This window comes from Notolepis coatsorum, assembly GCF_963971535.1.
Source record: "Notolepis coatsorum genome assembly, chromosome: 1".
Classification (NCBI taxonomy): domain Eukaryota; kingdom Metazoa; phylum Chordata; class Actinopteri; order Aulopiformes; family Paralepididae; genus Notolepis; species Notolepis coatsorum.
This window is the reverse complement of record NC_140165.1, coordinates 72,623,147-72,641,758: the sequence shown is the minus strand read 5'-3', so window position 1 is coordinate 72,641,758 and position 18,612 is coordinate 72,623,147. Positions and strand designations below refer to the sequence as shown.

Here is an 18,612-nt window from a genome sequence, read left to right as displayed (position 1 = left end):
TGTTTCCACCAATAATAGTATAACAGATCTTTGAAGCAATCACTTGAATATGTGCTCTGTGTTTTGTTGTTTGGTTGTCTTATGTTCCTCTTGTTTGATGTTGTTTGAACCTGTTTATTATTAATTTTATCTTGTTTTGTGTTTGGTTTTTGTTTGCTTCTTTTGTTTTGTTATGTTTAATACATAATAATTTATGTATTCTGTAAGCTGTGGACCCCCTTGAAAACGAGATGGTTCATCTCAAGGGGTAATTCCAAATAAAGAATTTCAATATATAGTAACTTAAAAGTGTTTGTGGTGTGTTTTTAGTTTTTATTTGGTATATTTGTATTTTGTATTTATTAGTTATGTTTAGATCTGTATTTCTTATTTCTTATTGTTTTGTCAATATTATTATTATTATTATTATTATTATTATTATTATTATTATTATTATTATTATTATTATTATTATTATTATTATTATTATTATTATTATTATTATTGTAGTTACTGCTGATATTGTGTTGTTTGTTGTTAAAAAATGTTAATAAAAAAATTTGATAAAAAAAGGTAACTTTAAAGTAGAAAATAATGCATTTATTATTGAATCATTAACTCATTGGACGCCGACAACATTTATATACGTGTTTGTCCGACAACCGTTGAACGCCAACCACGTATATATACGCTATTTGATCGTTATTTATTTTATTCAATATTTCTATTCATTACTGACTCGGCATTAACATTCGGAATCGCATTGAGAATGCTATATTATGTTATTATGTTATTTGATACTATCTTGTCTAGCACAGTCTCTGGAGCGTAACAGTAAGAAGCATTTTGTATGAAAGTATTCTGTACTTCTGTATGACAACTATTAAAGAACTTGAACTAGGTGCAATACCGGCCGCATCACGCTAGACAGCGGTATTGAGCACCCTTTCTACCCTTGTATCTTTCTATGTGGGACGGCCCCAGGTCTCGGGTTACATTTTTCCTTGTGGGGCAATACGAACGGTTCTGCCAGTTACATTGAAGCGCGTCAGATATCTCCCATCCATATGTTGTGGTGAATTATGCCGTTGAGCAAATGGACATTGGATATACCGGATGGCGATCAAACAATTGGAATATTCTTTTTGGATTACTCCCGGCCACAGGTAAGGGCGATTTGACGTACATTTTAGCTTGATCCTGCAATGCTTTCATACTAATCGGGCTGATAACCGTTTTTAGTGTTCAATGCGAATGCTGTTACTGACAATCAAATAATCAGAAACGACCCCCCCCTTTCATGCATTCATGATGGAACATAATACCTATAATGTGGATTTGATTCCGGAACAATAGCAGGTTCAGGAAGGAAACAGCAACATCTACAATGTAATCGACGTATACTGCCATAACTAAGCATTTCATGAATTACCCTAGACCGCTCTAAAACCATATTTATATTCACCACGGTATAACACGGGAACGTATGGATGGAAAAATTATCTTTTTTTTCCATCTTGTCCGGAAGAAACTCAATGTCAAATGACTATAGTATTGCATCCATGGCTATAATATAGAATATAGATTTAGCTCTACAAACAAGGTGACTAACTCCCATAGTTTACAGCTTGGCAGTAGCTACCACAGGATAAGGATAATAGCTGGCAGCCAATGAGTTAATAAATGAAACGAATAAGACTTAAAGGTAATAAGCATGTGACCTATTTTGACCCCGGTGAGAACTGGAATTGAGAATCGAAAATTAATTGTATTCATAGTGGTAGAGTGCTCTACATACACTACCCAGGAACCAGGATCTCTGCGGTGGTAGAGTGCTCTACACTACCCAGGAACCTGGATCTCTGTGGTGGTAGAGTGCTCTACACTATCCAGGAACCTGGATCTCTGTGGTGGTAGAGTGCTCTACACTACCCAGGAACCTGGATCTCTGTGGTGGTAGAGTGCTCTACATACACTACCCAGGAACCTGGATCTCTGTGGTGGTAGAGTGCTCTACACTACCCAGGAACCAGGATCTCTGTGGTGGTAGAGTGCTCTACACTACCCAGGAACCAGGATCTCTGTGGTGGTAGAGTGCTCTACACTACCCAGGAACCTGGATCTCTGTGGTGGTAGAGTGCTCTACATACACTACCCAGGAACCAGGATCTCTGTGGTGGTAGAGTGCTCTACACACTACCCAGGAACCTGGATCTCTGTGGTGGTAGAGTGCTCTACACTACCCAGGAACCTGGATCTCTGTGGTGGTAGAGTGCTCTACACTATCCAGGAACCTGGAACTCTGTGGTGGTAGAGTGCTCTACATACACTACCCAGGAACCAGGATCTCTGTGGTGGTAGAGTGCTCTACATACACTACCCAGGAACCTGGATCTCTGCGGTAGTAGAGTGCTCTACACTACCCAGGAACCTGGATCTCTGCGGTGGTAGAGTGCTCTATATACACTACCCAGGAACCTGGATCTCTGCGGTGGTAGAGAGCTCTACATACACTACCCAGGAACCTGGATCTCTGTGGTGGTAGAGTGCTCTACACTACCCAGGAACCTGGATCTCTGTGGTGGTAGGGTGCTCTACATACACTACCCAGGAACCTGGATCTCTGTGGTGGTAGAGTGCTCTACACTACCCAGGAACCTGGATCTCTGTGGTGGTAGAGTGCTCTACACTACCCAGGAACCTGGATCTCTGCGGTGGTAGAGTGCTCTACACTACCCAGGAACCTGGATCTCTGTGGTGGTAGAGTGCTCTACACTATCCAGGAACCTGGATCTCTGTGGTGGTAGAGTGCTCTACATACACTACCCAGGAACCTGGATCTCTGTGGTGGTAGAGTGCTCTACACTACCCAGGAACCTGGATCTCTGTGGTGGTAGAGTGCTCTACACTACCCAGGAACCTGGATCTCTGCGGTGGTAGAGTGCTCTACACTACCCAGGAACCTGGATCTCTGTGGTGGTAGAGTGCTCTACACTACCCAGGAACCTGGATCTCTGTGGTGGTAGGGTGCTCTACACTACCCAGGAACCTGGATCTCTGTGGTGGTAGAGTGCTCTACACTACCCAGGAACCTGGATCTCTGTGGTGGTAGAGTGCTCTACATACACTACCCAGGAACCAGGATCTCTGCGGTGGTAGAGTGCTCTACATACACTACCCAGGAACCTGGATCTCTGTGGTGGTAGAGTGTTCTACACACTACCCAGGAACCTGGATATCTGTGGTGGTAGAGTGTTCTACACACTACCCAGGAACCTGGATCTCTGCGTGGTAGAGTGCTCTACACTACCCAGGAACCTGGATCTCTGTGGTGGTAGAGTGCTCTACATACACTACCCAGGAACCTGGATCTCTGTGGTGGTAGAGTGTTCTACACACTAACCAGGAACCTGGATCTCTGTGGTGGTAGAGTGTTCTACACACTACCCAGGAACCTGGATCTCTGCGTGGTAGAGTGCTCTACACTACCCAGGAACCTGGATCTCTGCGGTGGTAGAGTTCTCTACATACACTACCCAGGAACCTGGATCTCTGTGGTGGTAGAGTCCTCTACACTACCCAGGAACCTGGATCTCTGTGGTGGTAGAGTGCTCTACACTATCCAGGAACCTGGATCTCTGTGGTGGTAGAGTGCTCTACATACACTACCCAGGAACCTGGATCTCTGTGGTGGTAGAGTGCTCTACACTACCCAGGAACCTGGATCTCTGTGGTGGTAGAGTGCTCTACACTACCCAGGAACCTGGATCTCTGCGGTGGTAGAGTGCTCTACACTACCCAGGAACCTGGATCTCTGTGGTGGTAGAGTGCTCTACACTACCCAGGAACCTGGATCTCTGTGGTGGTAGGGTGCTCTACACTACCCAGGAACCTGGATCTCTGTGGTGGTAGAGTGCTCTACACTACCCAGGAACCTGGATCTCTGTGGTGGTAGAGTGCTCTACATACACTACCCAGGAACCAGGATCTCTGCGGTGGTAGAGTGCTCTACATACACTACCCAGGAACCTGGATCTCTGTGGTGGTAGAGTGTTCTACACACTACCCAGGAACCTGGATATCTGTGGTGGTAGAGTGTTCTACACACTACCCAGGAACCTGGATCTCTGCGTGGTAGAGTGCTCTACACTACCCAGGAACCTGGATCTCTGTGGTGGTAGAGTGCTCTACATACACTACCCAGGAACCTGGATCTCTGTGGTGGTAGAGTGTTCTACACACTAACCAGGAACCTGGATCTCTGTGGTGGTAGAGTGTTCTACACACTACCCAGGAACCTGGATCTCTGCGTGGTAGAGTGCTCTACACTACCCAGGAACCTGGATCTCTGCGGTGGTAGAGTTCTCTACATACACTACCCAGGAACCTGGATCTCTGTGGTGGTAGAGTCCTCTACACTACCCAGGAACCTGGATCTCTGTGGTGGTAGAGTGCTCTACATACACTACCAGGAACCTGGAACTCTGTGGTGGTAGAGTGCTCTACATACACTACCCAGGAACCTGGAACTCTGTGGTGGTAGAGTGCTCTACATACACTACCCAGGAACCTGGATCTCTGCGGTGGTAGAGTGCTCTACATACACTACCCAGGAACCTGGATCTCTGTGGTGGTAGAGTGCTCTACACTACCCAGGAACCTGGATCTCTGTGGTGGTAGAGTGCTCTACACACCACCCAGGAACCTGGAACTCTGTGGTGGTAGAGTGCTCTACATACACTACCCAGGAACCTGGATCTCTGTGGTGGTAGAGTGCTCTACACTACCCAGGAACCTGGATCTCTGTCGTGGTAGAGTGCTCTACACTACCCAGGAACCTGGATCTCTGTGGTGGTAGAGTGCTCTACATACACTACCCAGGAACCTGGAACTCTGTGGTGGTAGAGTGCTCTACACTACCCAGGAACCTGGAACTCTGTGGTGGTAGAGTGCTCTACACTACCCAGGAACCTGGATATCTGTGGTGGTAGAGTGCTCTACATACACTACCCAGGAACCTGGATCTCTGTGGTGGTAGAGTGCTCTACACTACCCAGGAACCTGGATCTCTGTGGTGGTAGAGTGCTCTACACACTACCCAGGAACCTGGATCTCTGCGTGGTAGAGTGCTCTACACTACCCAGGAACCTGGATCTCTGTGGTTGTAGAGTGCTCTACATACACTACCCAGGAACCTGGATCTCTGTGGTGGTAGAGTGTTCTACACACTAACCAGGAACCTGGATCTCTGTGGTGGTAGAGTGTTCTACACACTACCCAGGAACCTGGATCTCTGCGTGGTAGAGTGCTCTACACTACCCAGGAACCTGGATCTCTGCGGTGGTAGAGTTCTCTACATACACTACCCAGGAACCTGGATCTCTGCGGTGGTAGAGTGCTCTACATACACTATCCAGGAACCTGGATCTCTGTGGTGGTAGAGTGCTCTACACTACCCAGGAACCTGGATCTCTGTGGTGGTAGAGTGCTCTACACACCACCCAGGAACCTGGAACTCTGTGGTGGTAGAGTGCTCTACATACACTACCCAGGAACCTGGATCTCTGTGGTGGTAGAGTGCTCTACACTACCCAGGAACCTGGATCTCTGTCGTGGTAGAGTGCTCTACACTACCCAGGAACCTGGATCTCTGTGGTGGTAGAGTGCTCTACATACACTACCCAGGAACCTGGAACTCTGTGGTGGTAGAGTGCTCTACACTACCCAGGAACCTGGAACTCTGTGGTGGTAGAGTGCTCTACACTACCCAGGAACCTGGATATCTGTGGTGGTAGAGTGCTCTACATACACTACCCAGGAACCTGGATCTCTGTGGTGGTAGAGTTCTCTACACTACCCAGGAACCTGGATCTCTGTGGTGGTAGAGTGCTCTACACTACCCAGGAACCTGGATCTCTGTGGTGGTAGAGTGCTCTACATACACTACCCAGGAACCTGGATCTCTGTGGTGGTAGAGTGTTCTACACACTAACCAGGAACCTGGATCTCTGTGGTGGTAGAGTGTTCTACACACTACCCAGGAACCTGGATCTCTGCGTGGTAGAGTGCTCTACACTACCCAGGAACCTGGATCTCTGCGGTGGTAGAGTTCTCTACATACACTACCCAGGAACCTGGATCTCTGTGGTGGTAGAGTGCTCTACACTACCCAGGAACCTGGATCTCTGTGGTGGTAGAGTGCTCTACATACACTACCCAGGAACCTGGATCTCTGTGGTGGTAGAGTGCTCTACATACACTACCAGGAACCTGGAACTCTGTGGTGGTAGAGTGCTCTACATACACTACCCAGGAACCTGGAACTCTGTGGTGGTAGAGTGCTCTACATACACTACCCAGGAACCTGGATCCCTGCGGTGGTAGAGTGCTCTACATACACTACCCAGGAACCTGGATCTCTGTGGTGGTAGAGTGCTCTACACACTACCCAGGAACCTGGAACTCTGTGGTGGTAGAGTGCTCTACATACACTACCCAGGAACCTGGATCTCTGTGGTGGTAGAGTGCTCTACACTACCCAGGAACCTGGATCTCTGTCGTGGTAGAGTGCTCTACACTACCCAGGAACCTGGATCTCTGTGGTGGTAGAGTGCTCTACATACACTACCCAGGAACCTGGAACTCTGTGGTGGTAGAGTGCTCTACACTACCCAGGAACCTGGAACTCTGTGGTGGTAGAGTGCTCTACACTACCCAGGAACCTGGATATCTGTGGTGGTAGAGTGCTCTACATACACTACCCAGGAACCTGGATCTCTGTGGTGGTAGAGTGCTCTACACTACCCAGGCACCTGGATCTCTGCGGTGGTAGAGTGCTCTACACACTACCCAGGAACCTGGAACTCTGTGGTGGTAGAGTGCTCTACATACACTACCCAGGAACCTGGATCTCTGTGGTGGTAGAGTGCTCTACACTACCCAGGAACCTGGATCTCTGTGGTGGTAGATTGCTCTACACTACCCAGGAACCTGGATCTCTGTGGTGGTAGAGTGCTCTACACTACCCAGGAACCTGGATCTCTGTGGTGGTAGGGTGCTCTACACTACCCAGGAACCTGGATCTCTGTGGTGGTAGAGTGCTCTACACTACCCAGGAACCTGGATCTCTGTGGTGGTAGAGTGCTCTACACTACCCAGGAACCTGGATCTCTGTGGTGGTAGGGTGCTCTACACTACCCAGGAACCTGGATCTCTGCAGTGGTAGAGTGCTCTACACTACCCTGCCGCACCAAGGCAAGGGTTCTTGTATTATTTTAATTATGCCCAGGTCTCTGTTGATAAATGTAGTATTTCACCCTGCCTGAGACCTGAGACCTCATTCAAAACATATTTCTACTCTCCAGTGAGACCTGAGACCTCATTAAAACACATTTCTACTCTCGAGTGACCTCATTAAAACATATTTCTACTCTCCAGTGAGACCTGATACCTCATTCAAACATATTTCTACTCTCCAGTGAGACCTGAGACCTCATTAAAACATAGTTCTACTCTTGAGTGACCTCATTAAAACATATTTCTACTCTCCAGTGACCTCATTAAAACATATTTCTACTCTCGAGTGACCGATTTTAGAATCCATCCCAAAGTTCAAGGAACTCGCCTATGCCACATGGACCTAAAGTAAAATTCTGTCTGCTGTTCTTTCTTCCATCTCTACCTTATGTTTGTTTATTCCTTCCTTCCTTCCTTCCTTCCTTCCTTCCTTCCTTCCTTCCTTCCTTCCTTCCTTCCTTCCTTCCTTCCTTCCTTCCTTCCTCCCTCCCTCCCTCCCTCCCTCCCTCCCTCCCTCCCTCCCTCCCTCCCTCCCTCCCTCCCTCTACTTTGAAATCCAAACAGAATCTGAACGAGCAGACAAAGAGGGATTAACGTTGACATGTGTGTTTCTGGATGGGAAGTGCATTGGCGCTGTCCCACCTCTGGAGGGCGCTCTCCATCTCGTTCTTCTCCTGGTGGGCCCCTTTGATCTGGAGGGTGACCCTGGCCAAGAACTCCTCAAAGTTGGACAGGAGATGAGGCTCATCCTTCCTCAGCTGAGCCCACAGACTGCGCACCTCGTCTGGGCTGGAGGGTGGGTGCGGAGCGAGGAGAACATGGAGAGAGAGACATGTGTTAAAACCAGTACATATCACACACACACACTGTCCATGTGCCTGATATCTAATGTACAAAACATATACAATGCTTGGTAAGCAACTATTGTGATTGGAGGATCAAGAAAAGAGGTTTGAGATAGGTCAAGATACTTGTCATGCAGTCTAACCCCGATATCCTGATTTGAAGTGAAACTTGGCTTAAGAGCGATTCTGACTTGGATGTAACTCTAGACAATTACAACCTGTTTAGAGCGGATAGGACTGGGAGGGGGAGGGGTGGCTATTTATGTTGAGTATTTTTTCTGTGACTATTTTAAACACTGTAACAATTACAAAATGTTTTGAAATTCTTGTTTTAAAAATGTATTTGGGACCCAATAATTCCGTTAATGTGATTGGAGTCTATAGACCCCCATCAGCCGATGTTAACTCTATTGATAGGATAGCAGAGTTACTATCTCAGTACTCAAATGTTGAGCTGATAGTTCTAGGGGAATTTAGTAATGATTGGTTTAGTAATGATTCAAACCATCTTAGAGACATTAGTAGTAGCCTTGACTTATCTCAGTTGGTTACTGAACCCACCAGGTCAAATAAAAAATATTATTATATAAGTATAATTTACTTAATATTTTCTAATAAGACTGATACAATTAGTGCTTGTGGTGTTTTTGAATTAGGTGTCAGTGATCACTGTCCTATAGCTTGTGTTAGAAACTCTCGATTAGAGAAATCACAGTCTCGCACTATTTAACAAAAGGAATATGAAAAACTTCAGTGATCAGGCTTTTCTAATTGACCTATTCCATAGCGACATCCACTACAAGTTGGAGATTCCCGATGTCGAAGTAGCACCTTTCTTTCAATTGCTATTAAACATGCACTGTATAAAAGGCTTGGAATAAAAAATAGATGAATCCCTTGGTTCACACCTGAATTATCTGCCTTGCTTAAGGAGAGAGATAGAGCCTGGTCACTTGCCAGACGCTCTGGTGATCAGTCACACTGGGCAGCATTTAGACGGCTCAGAAATAAATGTACAGCATCTGTGAGAACGGCTAAAGTTGAGTATCACTTAGAACTAGTAACCAGCTCCTACTCAGATCCTGCTAAGTTTTGGAAGGCGGTGAATTTAAATAAGACCAGAACCACAATTTCCCTCCCTACAGAGATTAGAAAGGGTGAATCCTTGATCCCGGAACAAAAAGAGGTCTGTTTAGCCATAAACCAACATTTGATGGAAGCTGGTCATTGAGAATAGCCATGTAGGGCCACCAGGTGGACAGGATCAGGAGCCCTATACATTCCCTGTGCAGATAGGAAATGATTTTCAGTTTAATTTACAACCCTTGTCTGGTAAGTCTGTTCTTGAGGCACTTCAAGCCATTGATACCAGGAAATCAACTGGAGAGGATGGGTTGGATCCTTTTTTCCTCAAACTAGCTGCACCATTGGTTTCAAAGCCAATAACACACATATTTAATCTTGCACTAACAGGTGTGGTTCCTGTTGCCTGGAAAACAGCCCATGTGACCCCCTTGCATAAAGGGGGGGATAAAAGTGACCTAAATAATTACAGACCTAGACCAGTTATCCTGTCTAGCAAAAATCCTGGAGTCATTGGTAAACAACCAACTTAAAACATTCATCACAAAGCACTCTATATGAAACCCACACCAATCTGGTTTTAGAGAAAAACACAGTACAATCTCGGCAGCTACTGTAGTTATAAATTACATTGTATCAGCCCTGAAAGCATTGTGCCGCCCTGTTTGTAGATTTGTCGAAGGCGTTTGATACTGTTGACCACCTTCTCCTATTACAAAGATTAGATTAGTGTTGGCTTTGATACGGGTGCTTGCAGTTGGTTCTAAAACTATTTATCAGAAAGATTGCAGTGTGTGAAAATGGGAAATGCCCAATCAGAGCTTCTACCCATCACAAAAGGTGTTCCACAGGGATCAATCCTGGGCCCTGTCTTATTTACCATTTACATTAATAATATTGTCTCATCTCTGAGCAGCTGTCAACACCACCTTTACATGGATGACACAGTTCTCTATTGTACTGCTGATTCTGTGCAACTGGCCACTGAATAAAAAACTCTTCAAGATGCACTTATTAGTCTAAAATTGGTGCTTATTGTGAGGATTGGTTCGTTCCCCGCCACACGCTCCTTTAAGGTACCCCAGAGGCTTCTTATACTGGGACCTTCTTTCAATCGATGTCGGGTCGTTTTGAATACTTCTGCTTCTGCCTGCTTTCCCCCCGTTGCTGTGCTTCGTCTACTTTCCCTCCAGGACATCCTTGGATAGCCGCTGGTGAATACCTTGTTCCCCCGTTTGGAGCTGCGCCTCGTTGCTTTGGTGAGTTGGAACCAAACCCTTTTTGGATTATCTGTTTTGTGTGTTTGAAGAACACTGAAGAGTATAATTTTTTGTTTGCACTGGACTCCGCTAAATTGTGTGTTTAAAAGAGACACTGAAGAGTATCGTTTTTGTTTGCACTGGACTCAGCTAAATTGTGTGTTGTGGAGAACACTGAAGATTATCGTTTTTGTTTGTTCTGGACTCAGCTAAGGGAGGAGGGAACTGCACTGCCTCTGTGTACTGTTGGACTGTTATTGATCTCTCTCTCTCTCTCCGTTTCCACCTCGAGTTGAAGCTGGGAGTATCTGCAGAGCCGCTACGGCGTCAACGCCGATTCCCCACCTCTAACACCAAGAGGATCTGCAGAGCCACAGATAACTCTGCCAAAGGCAGTCTCCTTTTTTGTTGTTTCGAAATTGTTACTTGACTCCTTTTTGACTCTGTAAATAAATACGCCCTAGTATTTGGCTAACTCTGAACTACCTGTCTGTGCCGTGCGTTTGAGGTCGGTTTCAAACCCTAACATTACGACCCGACCATGTCGACCTCAGCCGACACAGACAGAGTCAGAACCGCGTTGGCGGTCCAGATTGAATTAACCAACGACCACAGCCTACAGTTAGGTGCGGCTGCGGCTGCTGTACAGGAGCTCCGAGCCCAGGTTCTGCCTATTCAGGAGTCCCTTGGCTCTCTGGCTACCCTGCAGACAGCCCAGGGTAATCAGCAGGCTGATATTCTTCACCAATTGCGAACTCTGAGTGACGCATTTAACGCCCTGCTTGTAACCCCACCTGCTTCAGGAGTCTCGGCCAGAGCACCACCCGCAGCCGTGGCAGGCCCCGCGCCTCCCGATCCCGCACCTCGGGAGCCCCGTCTCTCCGAACCACGGTTGTTCAATGGTAACTTCAAGGATTGTGCCACATTCATCATGCAATGTGAGTTGGTTTTTCTTCATCAACCCAGCCGATTCACTTCAGAGGGAGCCCGAGTGGCTTACATGACTAACCTGCTCTCAGGCCGGGCAGCACAGTGGGTTACTGCTTCCTGGGCAATGGGGGCTGATTTCTGTTTTTCCTACCCAGACTTCGTGGCAGAGCTCCGCAGGGTTTTCCACCACCCAGCCCGTGGCCAGGACCCAGGAGCTTGGTTGGGCACCTTCCGGCAGAGCAGTGGCGGGGTTACCGACTACGTACTGGAGTTCAGACTGGCGGCAACGGAGAGCGGTTGGAACGACCAAGTGCTTCGTCTCACCTTCATGAGGGGGCTCAACGACGCTGTAAGGGACCAGCTCGCGACCCGTGAGGAACCGGAGTCCCTCGAGGACCTATTCAGCCTCGCCATTCGCATCGACGGACGCCTCCGGGAGAGAAGGCGTGAGAGAGCCCGACTGGGACCTCCAGAGGTTCCCCAGACCCCCCACACTCGTGACGGTACTGCGGTCCGTCCTGCTTCCACCACAACTGGTGGTTCCTTCCCCTCCCGTTCGGTGCCCGAGGAGGAACCCATGCAGCTGGGACGCTCACACCTTAGCCCGGCTGAACGAGAGGCCAGGTTCAGGTCCGGCCTTTGCCTCTACTGCGGCCGGGATGGGCACCGTATCTCCAACTGCCCCACCCGGCCAAAAGACCAGGCTCGCCGGGACCCCGGGAGATCCTGGTGAGCCGTTTTTCTCGTTCCCAGAACCGTGCACCACCTAGTCGTCTGATGAGCGTCACCCTGGCCTGGGCGGACCAACGGGCGATGGTGGAGGCACTCATCGACTCGGGTGCTGACGAGAGTTTCCTGGATTTCGAGTTTGCTACCCAGGCCAACATTCCGCTAGAGGACCTCGTGAGACCCTTGGAGGTGTTCGCGTTGGACCAACACCGCCTGGCTGACATCACTCAACGCACCTGTCCAGTCCTTCTCACCATTGCTGGTAACCACGTTGAGAGACTCCAGTTTTTCATCACCAGATCCCCTCTTGTCCCAGTAGTCCTGGGCAGGCCCTGGCTCGCGCTGCATGAGCCCCACATCGCCTGGTCCTCCGGTACCATCAGGGGGTGGAGCTCCGCCTGTCATACCCAGTGTCTTCAGGCGGCGTCCTGTCCCTCGCCCCGGAGCCCCCTTTGTGAGCCGCCTCCGGACCTCTCGACTATACCCCCCGAGTACCACGACCTCGAGGAGGTTTTCAGTAAGTCCCGGGCTCAGGCCCTTCCGCCTCACCGGCCTTACGACTGTGCCATCGACCTTCGCTCAGGGGCTCCCCTTCCCGGCAGCCGCCTCTACAGTCTGACCGTCCCTGAGAAGGCAGCGATGGATCGATATATCTCTGAGTCCTTGGAAGCAGGCCTCATTCGGCCTTCCTCCTCCCCTGTGGCGGCCGGTTTCTTCTTTGTTGGGAAGAAGGACGGAGACCTTCGACCCTGCATCGACTATCGCCAGCTCAACGAGATCACCATTAAGAACAAGTACCCTCTTCCTCTCATGAACTCCACCTTCGAGCCTCTCACCCAGGCTACCGTCTTTACCAAGCTGGACCTCCGGAGTGCCTACCATCTGGTCCGTATCCGAGAGGGCGATGAGTGGAAGACCGCCTTCAAGACTCCCAGGGGCCACTACGAGTACCTGGTAATGCCGTTCGGCCTCACCAACGCTCCGGCGGTATTCCAGGCGCTCATGAACGACGTCCTTCGTGACATGCTGGAGGAGTTTGTGGTGGTATACCTAGACGACATCCTCATCTTCTCCAAGACCCTCGAGGAACACATCCAGCATGTCCGCCGGGTGCTGGAGCGCCTCCTCCACAATCGGCTCTTCGTCAAGGCAGAGAAGTGCCGATTTCACTCCGACTCCGTCGATTACCTGGGCTTCATCGTGGAGAGAGGCTTGACCCGAGCTGACCCTCGCAAGATCCGGGCCGTGGAGGAGTGGCCGGAACCCACCTCTCGGAAGGAGTTACAGAGCTTCCTCGGGTTCGCCAACTTCTACCGAAGATTCATCCGGAACTACAGCCAGGTGGCGGAACCACTTACCAGGCTAACCTCTCCCGCCCTGCCGTTCGACTGGTCCCCAGCGGCGGGTGCTGCGTTCCGCTCCCTCAAGAAGAGGTTCACTACCGCCCCGGTCTTGCTCCATCCAGACCCCAAGAGACAGTTCATCGTAGAGGTGGACGCCTCGGATACCGGACTAGGGGCTATCTTATCTCAGCGGTCGGCAACGGACCAGAATGTACATCCGTGCGCCTTCTACTCACGTCGTTTCCTCCCTGCCGAGAGGAACTATGACATCGGCAATCGGGAGCTGCTGGCGGTTGTGGCTGCCTTGGAGGAGTGGCGTCATTGGCTAGAGGGGGCCGAGGAGCCATTCACCATTTGGACGGACCACAAGAACTTGACGTACATCCGTGCTTCCAAGCGCCTCAATGGCCGGCAGGCAAGATGGGCCAGCTTCCTCAGTCGGTTCGACTTCTCGCTGACGTTTCGCCCTGGTTCCCGCAACACGAAGGCCGACTCCCTGTCCCGGTTACACTCCAAGGGGGCTCCAACCACTGAGGACCCGACTCCCATCCTCCCAGAGGCCAGGGTGGTGGGAGTGGTCACCTTGGGCATCGAGGGGGTGGTAAGGCGTACCCTACGCTTCCATCGCGCTCCAGGCAATGTACCGGTTCATTGCCTCTTCGTCCCCGACTCAGTCCGGTCCCGGGTCCTCCAGTGGGGCCATACCAGCCGGTTCGCCTGCCACCCGGGCGTTCATCGCACGTTCTCCTTCCTGGCTCGTCGATTCTGGTGGCCCACCATGAGGAACGACGTCAAGGAGTTCGTACTGGCCTGCGCAGTCTGCGCCCGCAGCAAGGCCTCCCATCAGGCGCCCTCCGGGCTATTGCAGCCGCTTCCCATTCCGAGCCGCCCTTGGTCCCATGTGGCGTTGGACTTCGTCACGGGACTTCCTTCTTCCCAGGGGAACACGTGCCTACTGACCGTGGTGGATCGGTTCAGCAAGGGGGTTCACCTCGTGGCCCTTCCCAAGCTTCCCTCGGCGGCCGAGACGGCGGACCTCCTGACAAGCCACGTGTTCCGCCTCCATGGGTTTCCCCAGGACGTCGTCTCGGACCGGGGGCCCCAGTTCACTTCCCAGGTATGGCGGGCCTTCTGCAAGGGATTGGGGGCAACGGTCAGTCTTTCCTCTGGTTATCATCCCCAGACTAACGGACAAACGGAGAGGATGAACCAGAGCGTGGAGTCTGCTCTTCGGTGTGTGGCTGCCGAGAAACACGCTTCTTGGAGCCGTTTCCTTCCCTGGGTCGAGTACTCCATCAACTCCATGGTCAGTTCCGCCACCGGCCTCTCGCCTTTTGAAATATCCCTGGGCTACCAACCCCCTCTTTTCCCTGCACAGGAGTCGGAGGTGGCAGTTCCCTCCGTACAGGAGCATCTCGACCGGTGCCGTCGGGTCTGGGAGATCGCCAGGACTGCGCTGCTCCGGTCATCGGAGCGCGCCAGTCGTGGGGCTGACCGGCGCCGGGTCCCTGCGCCGACGTACCACCCTGGGCAGAGGGTGTGGTTGTCCGCAAAGGACCTTCCACTTCGGTCCTCGGCCAAGAAGCTTAACCCCCGGTTCGTCGGTCCTTTTGAGGTTCTGAAGGTGCTCAGTCCGGCGGCGGTGAGTCTTAAGCTTCCTGCGTCCATGCGCATTCACCCCGTTTTCCATGTGTCCCGGGTTAAGCCTGTCTCTCTCAGTCCCCTGATGCCTTCTGCTCCGGACCCGCCTCCTCCCGAGATGGTGGACGGACACCCCCAGTGGCAGGTCCGCCGGTTGATGGGCGTTCGACGGCGGGGTCGGGGGTTCCAGTACCTGGTGGACTGGGAGGGATACGGCCCGGAGGAACGGAGCTGGGTCTCCCGCCAGCTCATCATGGACCCCGGCCTGATCACCGACTTCCATCGTGCCCATCCGGACGAGCCGGGTCGGGCTGGTCGCCGGGTGGCTCCCGTGGAGGGGGGGGTACTGTGAGGATTGGTTCGTTCCCCGCCACACGCTCCTTTAAGGTACTGTGTTGATTGGTGCATTCCCCGCCACACGCTTCTGGAGCAAGTATCAATTCCAGCACGCACCTGTCATAGTTTGTGATTAGCGCCCCAGAGGCTTCTTATACTGGGACCTTCTTTCAATCGATGTCGGGTCGTTTTGAATACTTCTGCTTCTGCCTGCTTTCCCCCCGTTGCTGTGCTTCGTCTACTTTCCCTCCAGGACATCCTTGGATAGCCGCTGGTGAATACCTTGTTCCCCCGTTTGGAGCTGCGCCTCGTTGCCCGCTTTACGCGTTTGCGCTTTGGTGAGTTGGAACCAAACCCTTTTTGGATTATCTGTTTTGTGTGTTTGAAGAACACTGAAGAGTATAATTTTTTGTTTGCACTGGACTCCGCTAAATTGTGTGTTTAAAGGAGACACTGAAGAGTATCGTTTTTTGTTTGCACTGGACTCCGCTAAATTGTGTGTTTAAAAGAGACACTGAAGAGTATCGTTTTTGTTTGCACTGGACTCAGCTAAATTGTGTGTTGTGGAGAACACTGAAGATTATCGTTTTTGTTTGTTCTGGACTCAGCTAAGGGAGGAGGGAACTGCACTGCCTCTGTGTACTGTTGGACTGTTATTGATCTCTCTCTCTCTCCGTTTCCACCTCGAGTTGAAGCTGGGAGTATCTGCAGAGCCGCTACGGCGTCAACGCCGATTCCCCACCTCTAACACCAAGAGGATCTGCAGAGCCGCAGATAACTCTGCCAAAGGCAGTCTCCTTTTTTGTTGTTTCGAAATTGTTACTTGACTCCTTTTTGACTCTGTAAATAAATACGCCCTAGTATTTGGCTAACTCTGAACTACCTGTCTGTGCCGTGCGTTTGAGGTCGGTTTCAAACCCTAACACTTATGCCAGTAAAACTAAATTCATGTTGTTTTCCAAAGCCAAACATTTTGTTTATAGTGACTTGCATATATCCACTCTGAACGGTTCTGATATAGAGAGAGTTTCAGAATACAAATACCTTGGTATTTGGATTGATGAAGGATTTACATTTAAATATCATGTGGGCGTTCTCGCCAGTAAATTACGGAAAAATATTGTTTTTTTTGTATATAAATAGAGCCAGCTTCCCTATGATTAGCAGAAAGATAGTTGTTGAAGCAGTGTTCCTATCTGTTTTGGACTCTGTTTACCATTCAGCCATTAGATTTATCACCGGTGATAGTTATGGTACTTACCTATATAATAAGGTCGGGTGGGCCTCTCTGGCAGAGAGACGTAAGTTGCATTGGAATCTTTTTATTTATAAAGCCATAATTAGAGATTGTCCAAATGATATTAGTTCTTTATTGGAATGGACCACTTGACCCTGTCGTACACGATCCAGTTTTTGGCTTACACTTAGAGTGCCTAGAGTTTGTACTGAACTTGGTAGATCTGCTTTTGGCTTTTCTGCCCCTACATCATGGAATACCCTGCAGGACACTCTGAAACTAGACACTCTAGTGTCTATGGGTCGGTTTAGAACCTTAATGACCAATCAGGTCACCACAATATGTAATTGTTTTTAAATTATTACCTCTGTTTAAATGTTTTGCTATTTATAATTTTTTTTTATATATTTTTTTATGTATTTTAAAATGTGCTCTTAATTATTCTGATTGTCTGATGTCTTTATATTTATGAACGCACTGTGACACTTGTGTATGTAACATCTCGACAGCACTGTAAATTAGTTTAATTACTCAGTGTATTTATCGAGTATAAATAAAGATTGAATGAATTATCAAGTATAAGTCAACCCAAATCCATTGTAGTGTGAATTTGATACATCACCTAAAAGAACCTTGACTTGAACACGACAACTTATCAACTTTAGATAATTAGGTTTTCAAAAACCATGAATAGTTTTGGTCTAATTTCTACACAGTGCTGCAGGGTGGATGGGGTTGCAAACATTTATGCTATTATAAATGGTAAATGATGCATTTATATACCGCTTTTATCCAAATGTCTGTTCTTCACATTATACCCATTCACTCACATATTCACACACCGACGGCGGAGGCAATCAGGCAAGGTGCCAACCTGCTCATCGGGAGCAATTAGGGGTTAAGTGTCTTGCTCAAGGACACATCGTCACGCTGCCTGGAAGGAGTGGGAATCGAACCGCAAACACCTTCCGATTACCAGACGACCACTCCACCTCCTGAGCCACTGTCGCCTCATATTGTAACATGAAGTAACTACAGTACATGATGTGATTGTGTGTTAAGTTTGGATGTAGCTAAACGTACTCCTCGAACACACTGCTGGCCCCCAGGCTTTAGGGTTAGGGTTAGGGTTAGGGTTATAGTATATAGTGTGGATGTAGCTGAACGTACTCCTCAAACACACTGCTGGCCCCCAGGCTTTAGGGTTAGGGTTAGGGTTATAGTATATATATTAGTGTGGATGTAGCTGAACGTACTCCTCAAACACACTGCTGGCCCACAGGCTTTAGGGTTAGGGTTAGGGTTATAGTATATATATTAGTGTGGATGTAGCTGAACGTACTCCTCAAACACACTGCTGGCCCACAGGCTTTAGGGTTAGGGTTAGGGTTATAGTATATATATTAGTGTGGATGTAGCTGAACGTACTCCTCAAACACACTGCTGGCCCACAGGCTTTAGGGTTAGGGTTAGGGTTATAGTATATATATTAGTGTGGATGTAGCTGAACGTACTCCTCAAACACGCTGCTGGCCCCGAGGCTTTCCAACAGCATACAGAAGTGGTTCTCCTCGTCATCCTCTCCTCCTGCCAACTTGGCATCCCATTGGCTCTGGTACAGGGCCTCCTTCGCCCTGGCACCCTGTGCATCGACCACTGAGATCCTCCGACCGTGCAGGAACTGACCTGGGGACACGCCCACAACAGGAAGCCATGGTGTCATTAGTAGGCTACATAATCTCTTAACAGATGCTTATAATAACAAACAAATGTTTGCTGACAACATATTAACTTCCTCTAAAATGGCTCACAGTCACAATAAAAGAAATACTCCAATCAAAGGTAACCTTTGCATACATATAAACCTACATTTGCATTAATAAAACCTTCAAATTAAAAGTAGCATTTACATAAAGATACACTTCAATTAAAAC

The 18,612-nt window shown here is 49.1% G+C and overlaps 1 protein-coding gene across 1 annotated transcript in view; it reads right to left on the bottom strand.

Annotated features, from left to right (window-relative positions):
• cracr2ab (calcium release activated channel regulator 2Ab) overlaps window positions 1-18,612 on the bottom strand; it is a gene marked incomplete at both ends in the record, with an annotated part of 215,482 nt that overhangs the window by 191,009 nt on the left and 5,861 nt on the right. Inside the window, 2 exons of the mRNA XM_084325246.1 lie at window positions 7,918-8,064; window positions 18,193-18,364. Of these exons, the coding sequence (XP_084181372.1) occupies window positions 7,918-8,064; window positions 18,193-18,364 (319 nt within the window). The remainder of the gene's footprint in view (window positions 1-7,917; window positions 8,065-18,192; window positions 18,365-18,612) is intronic.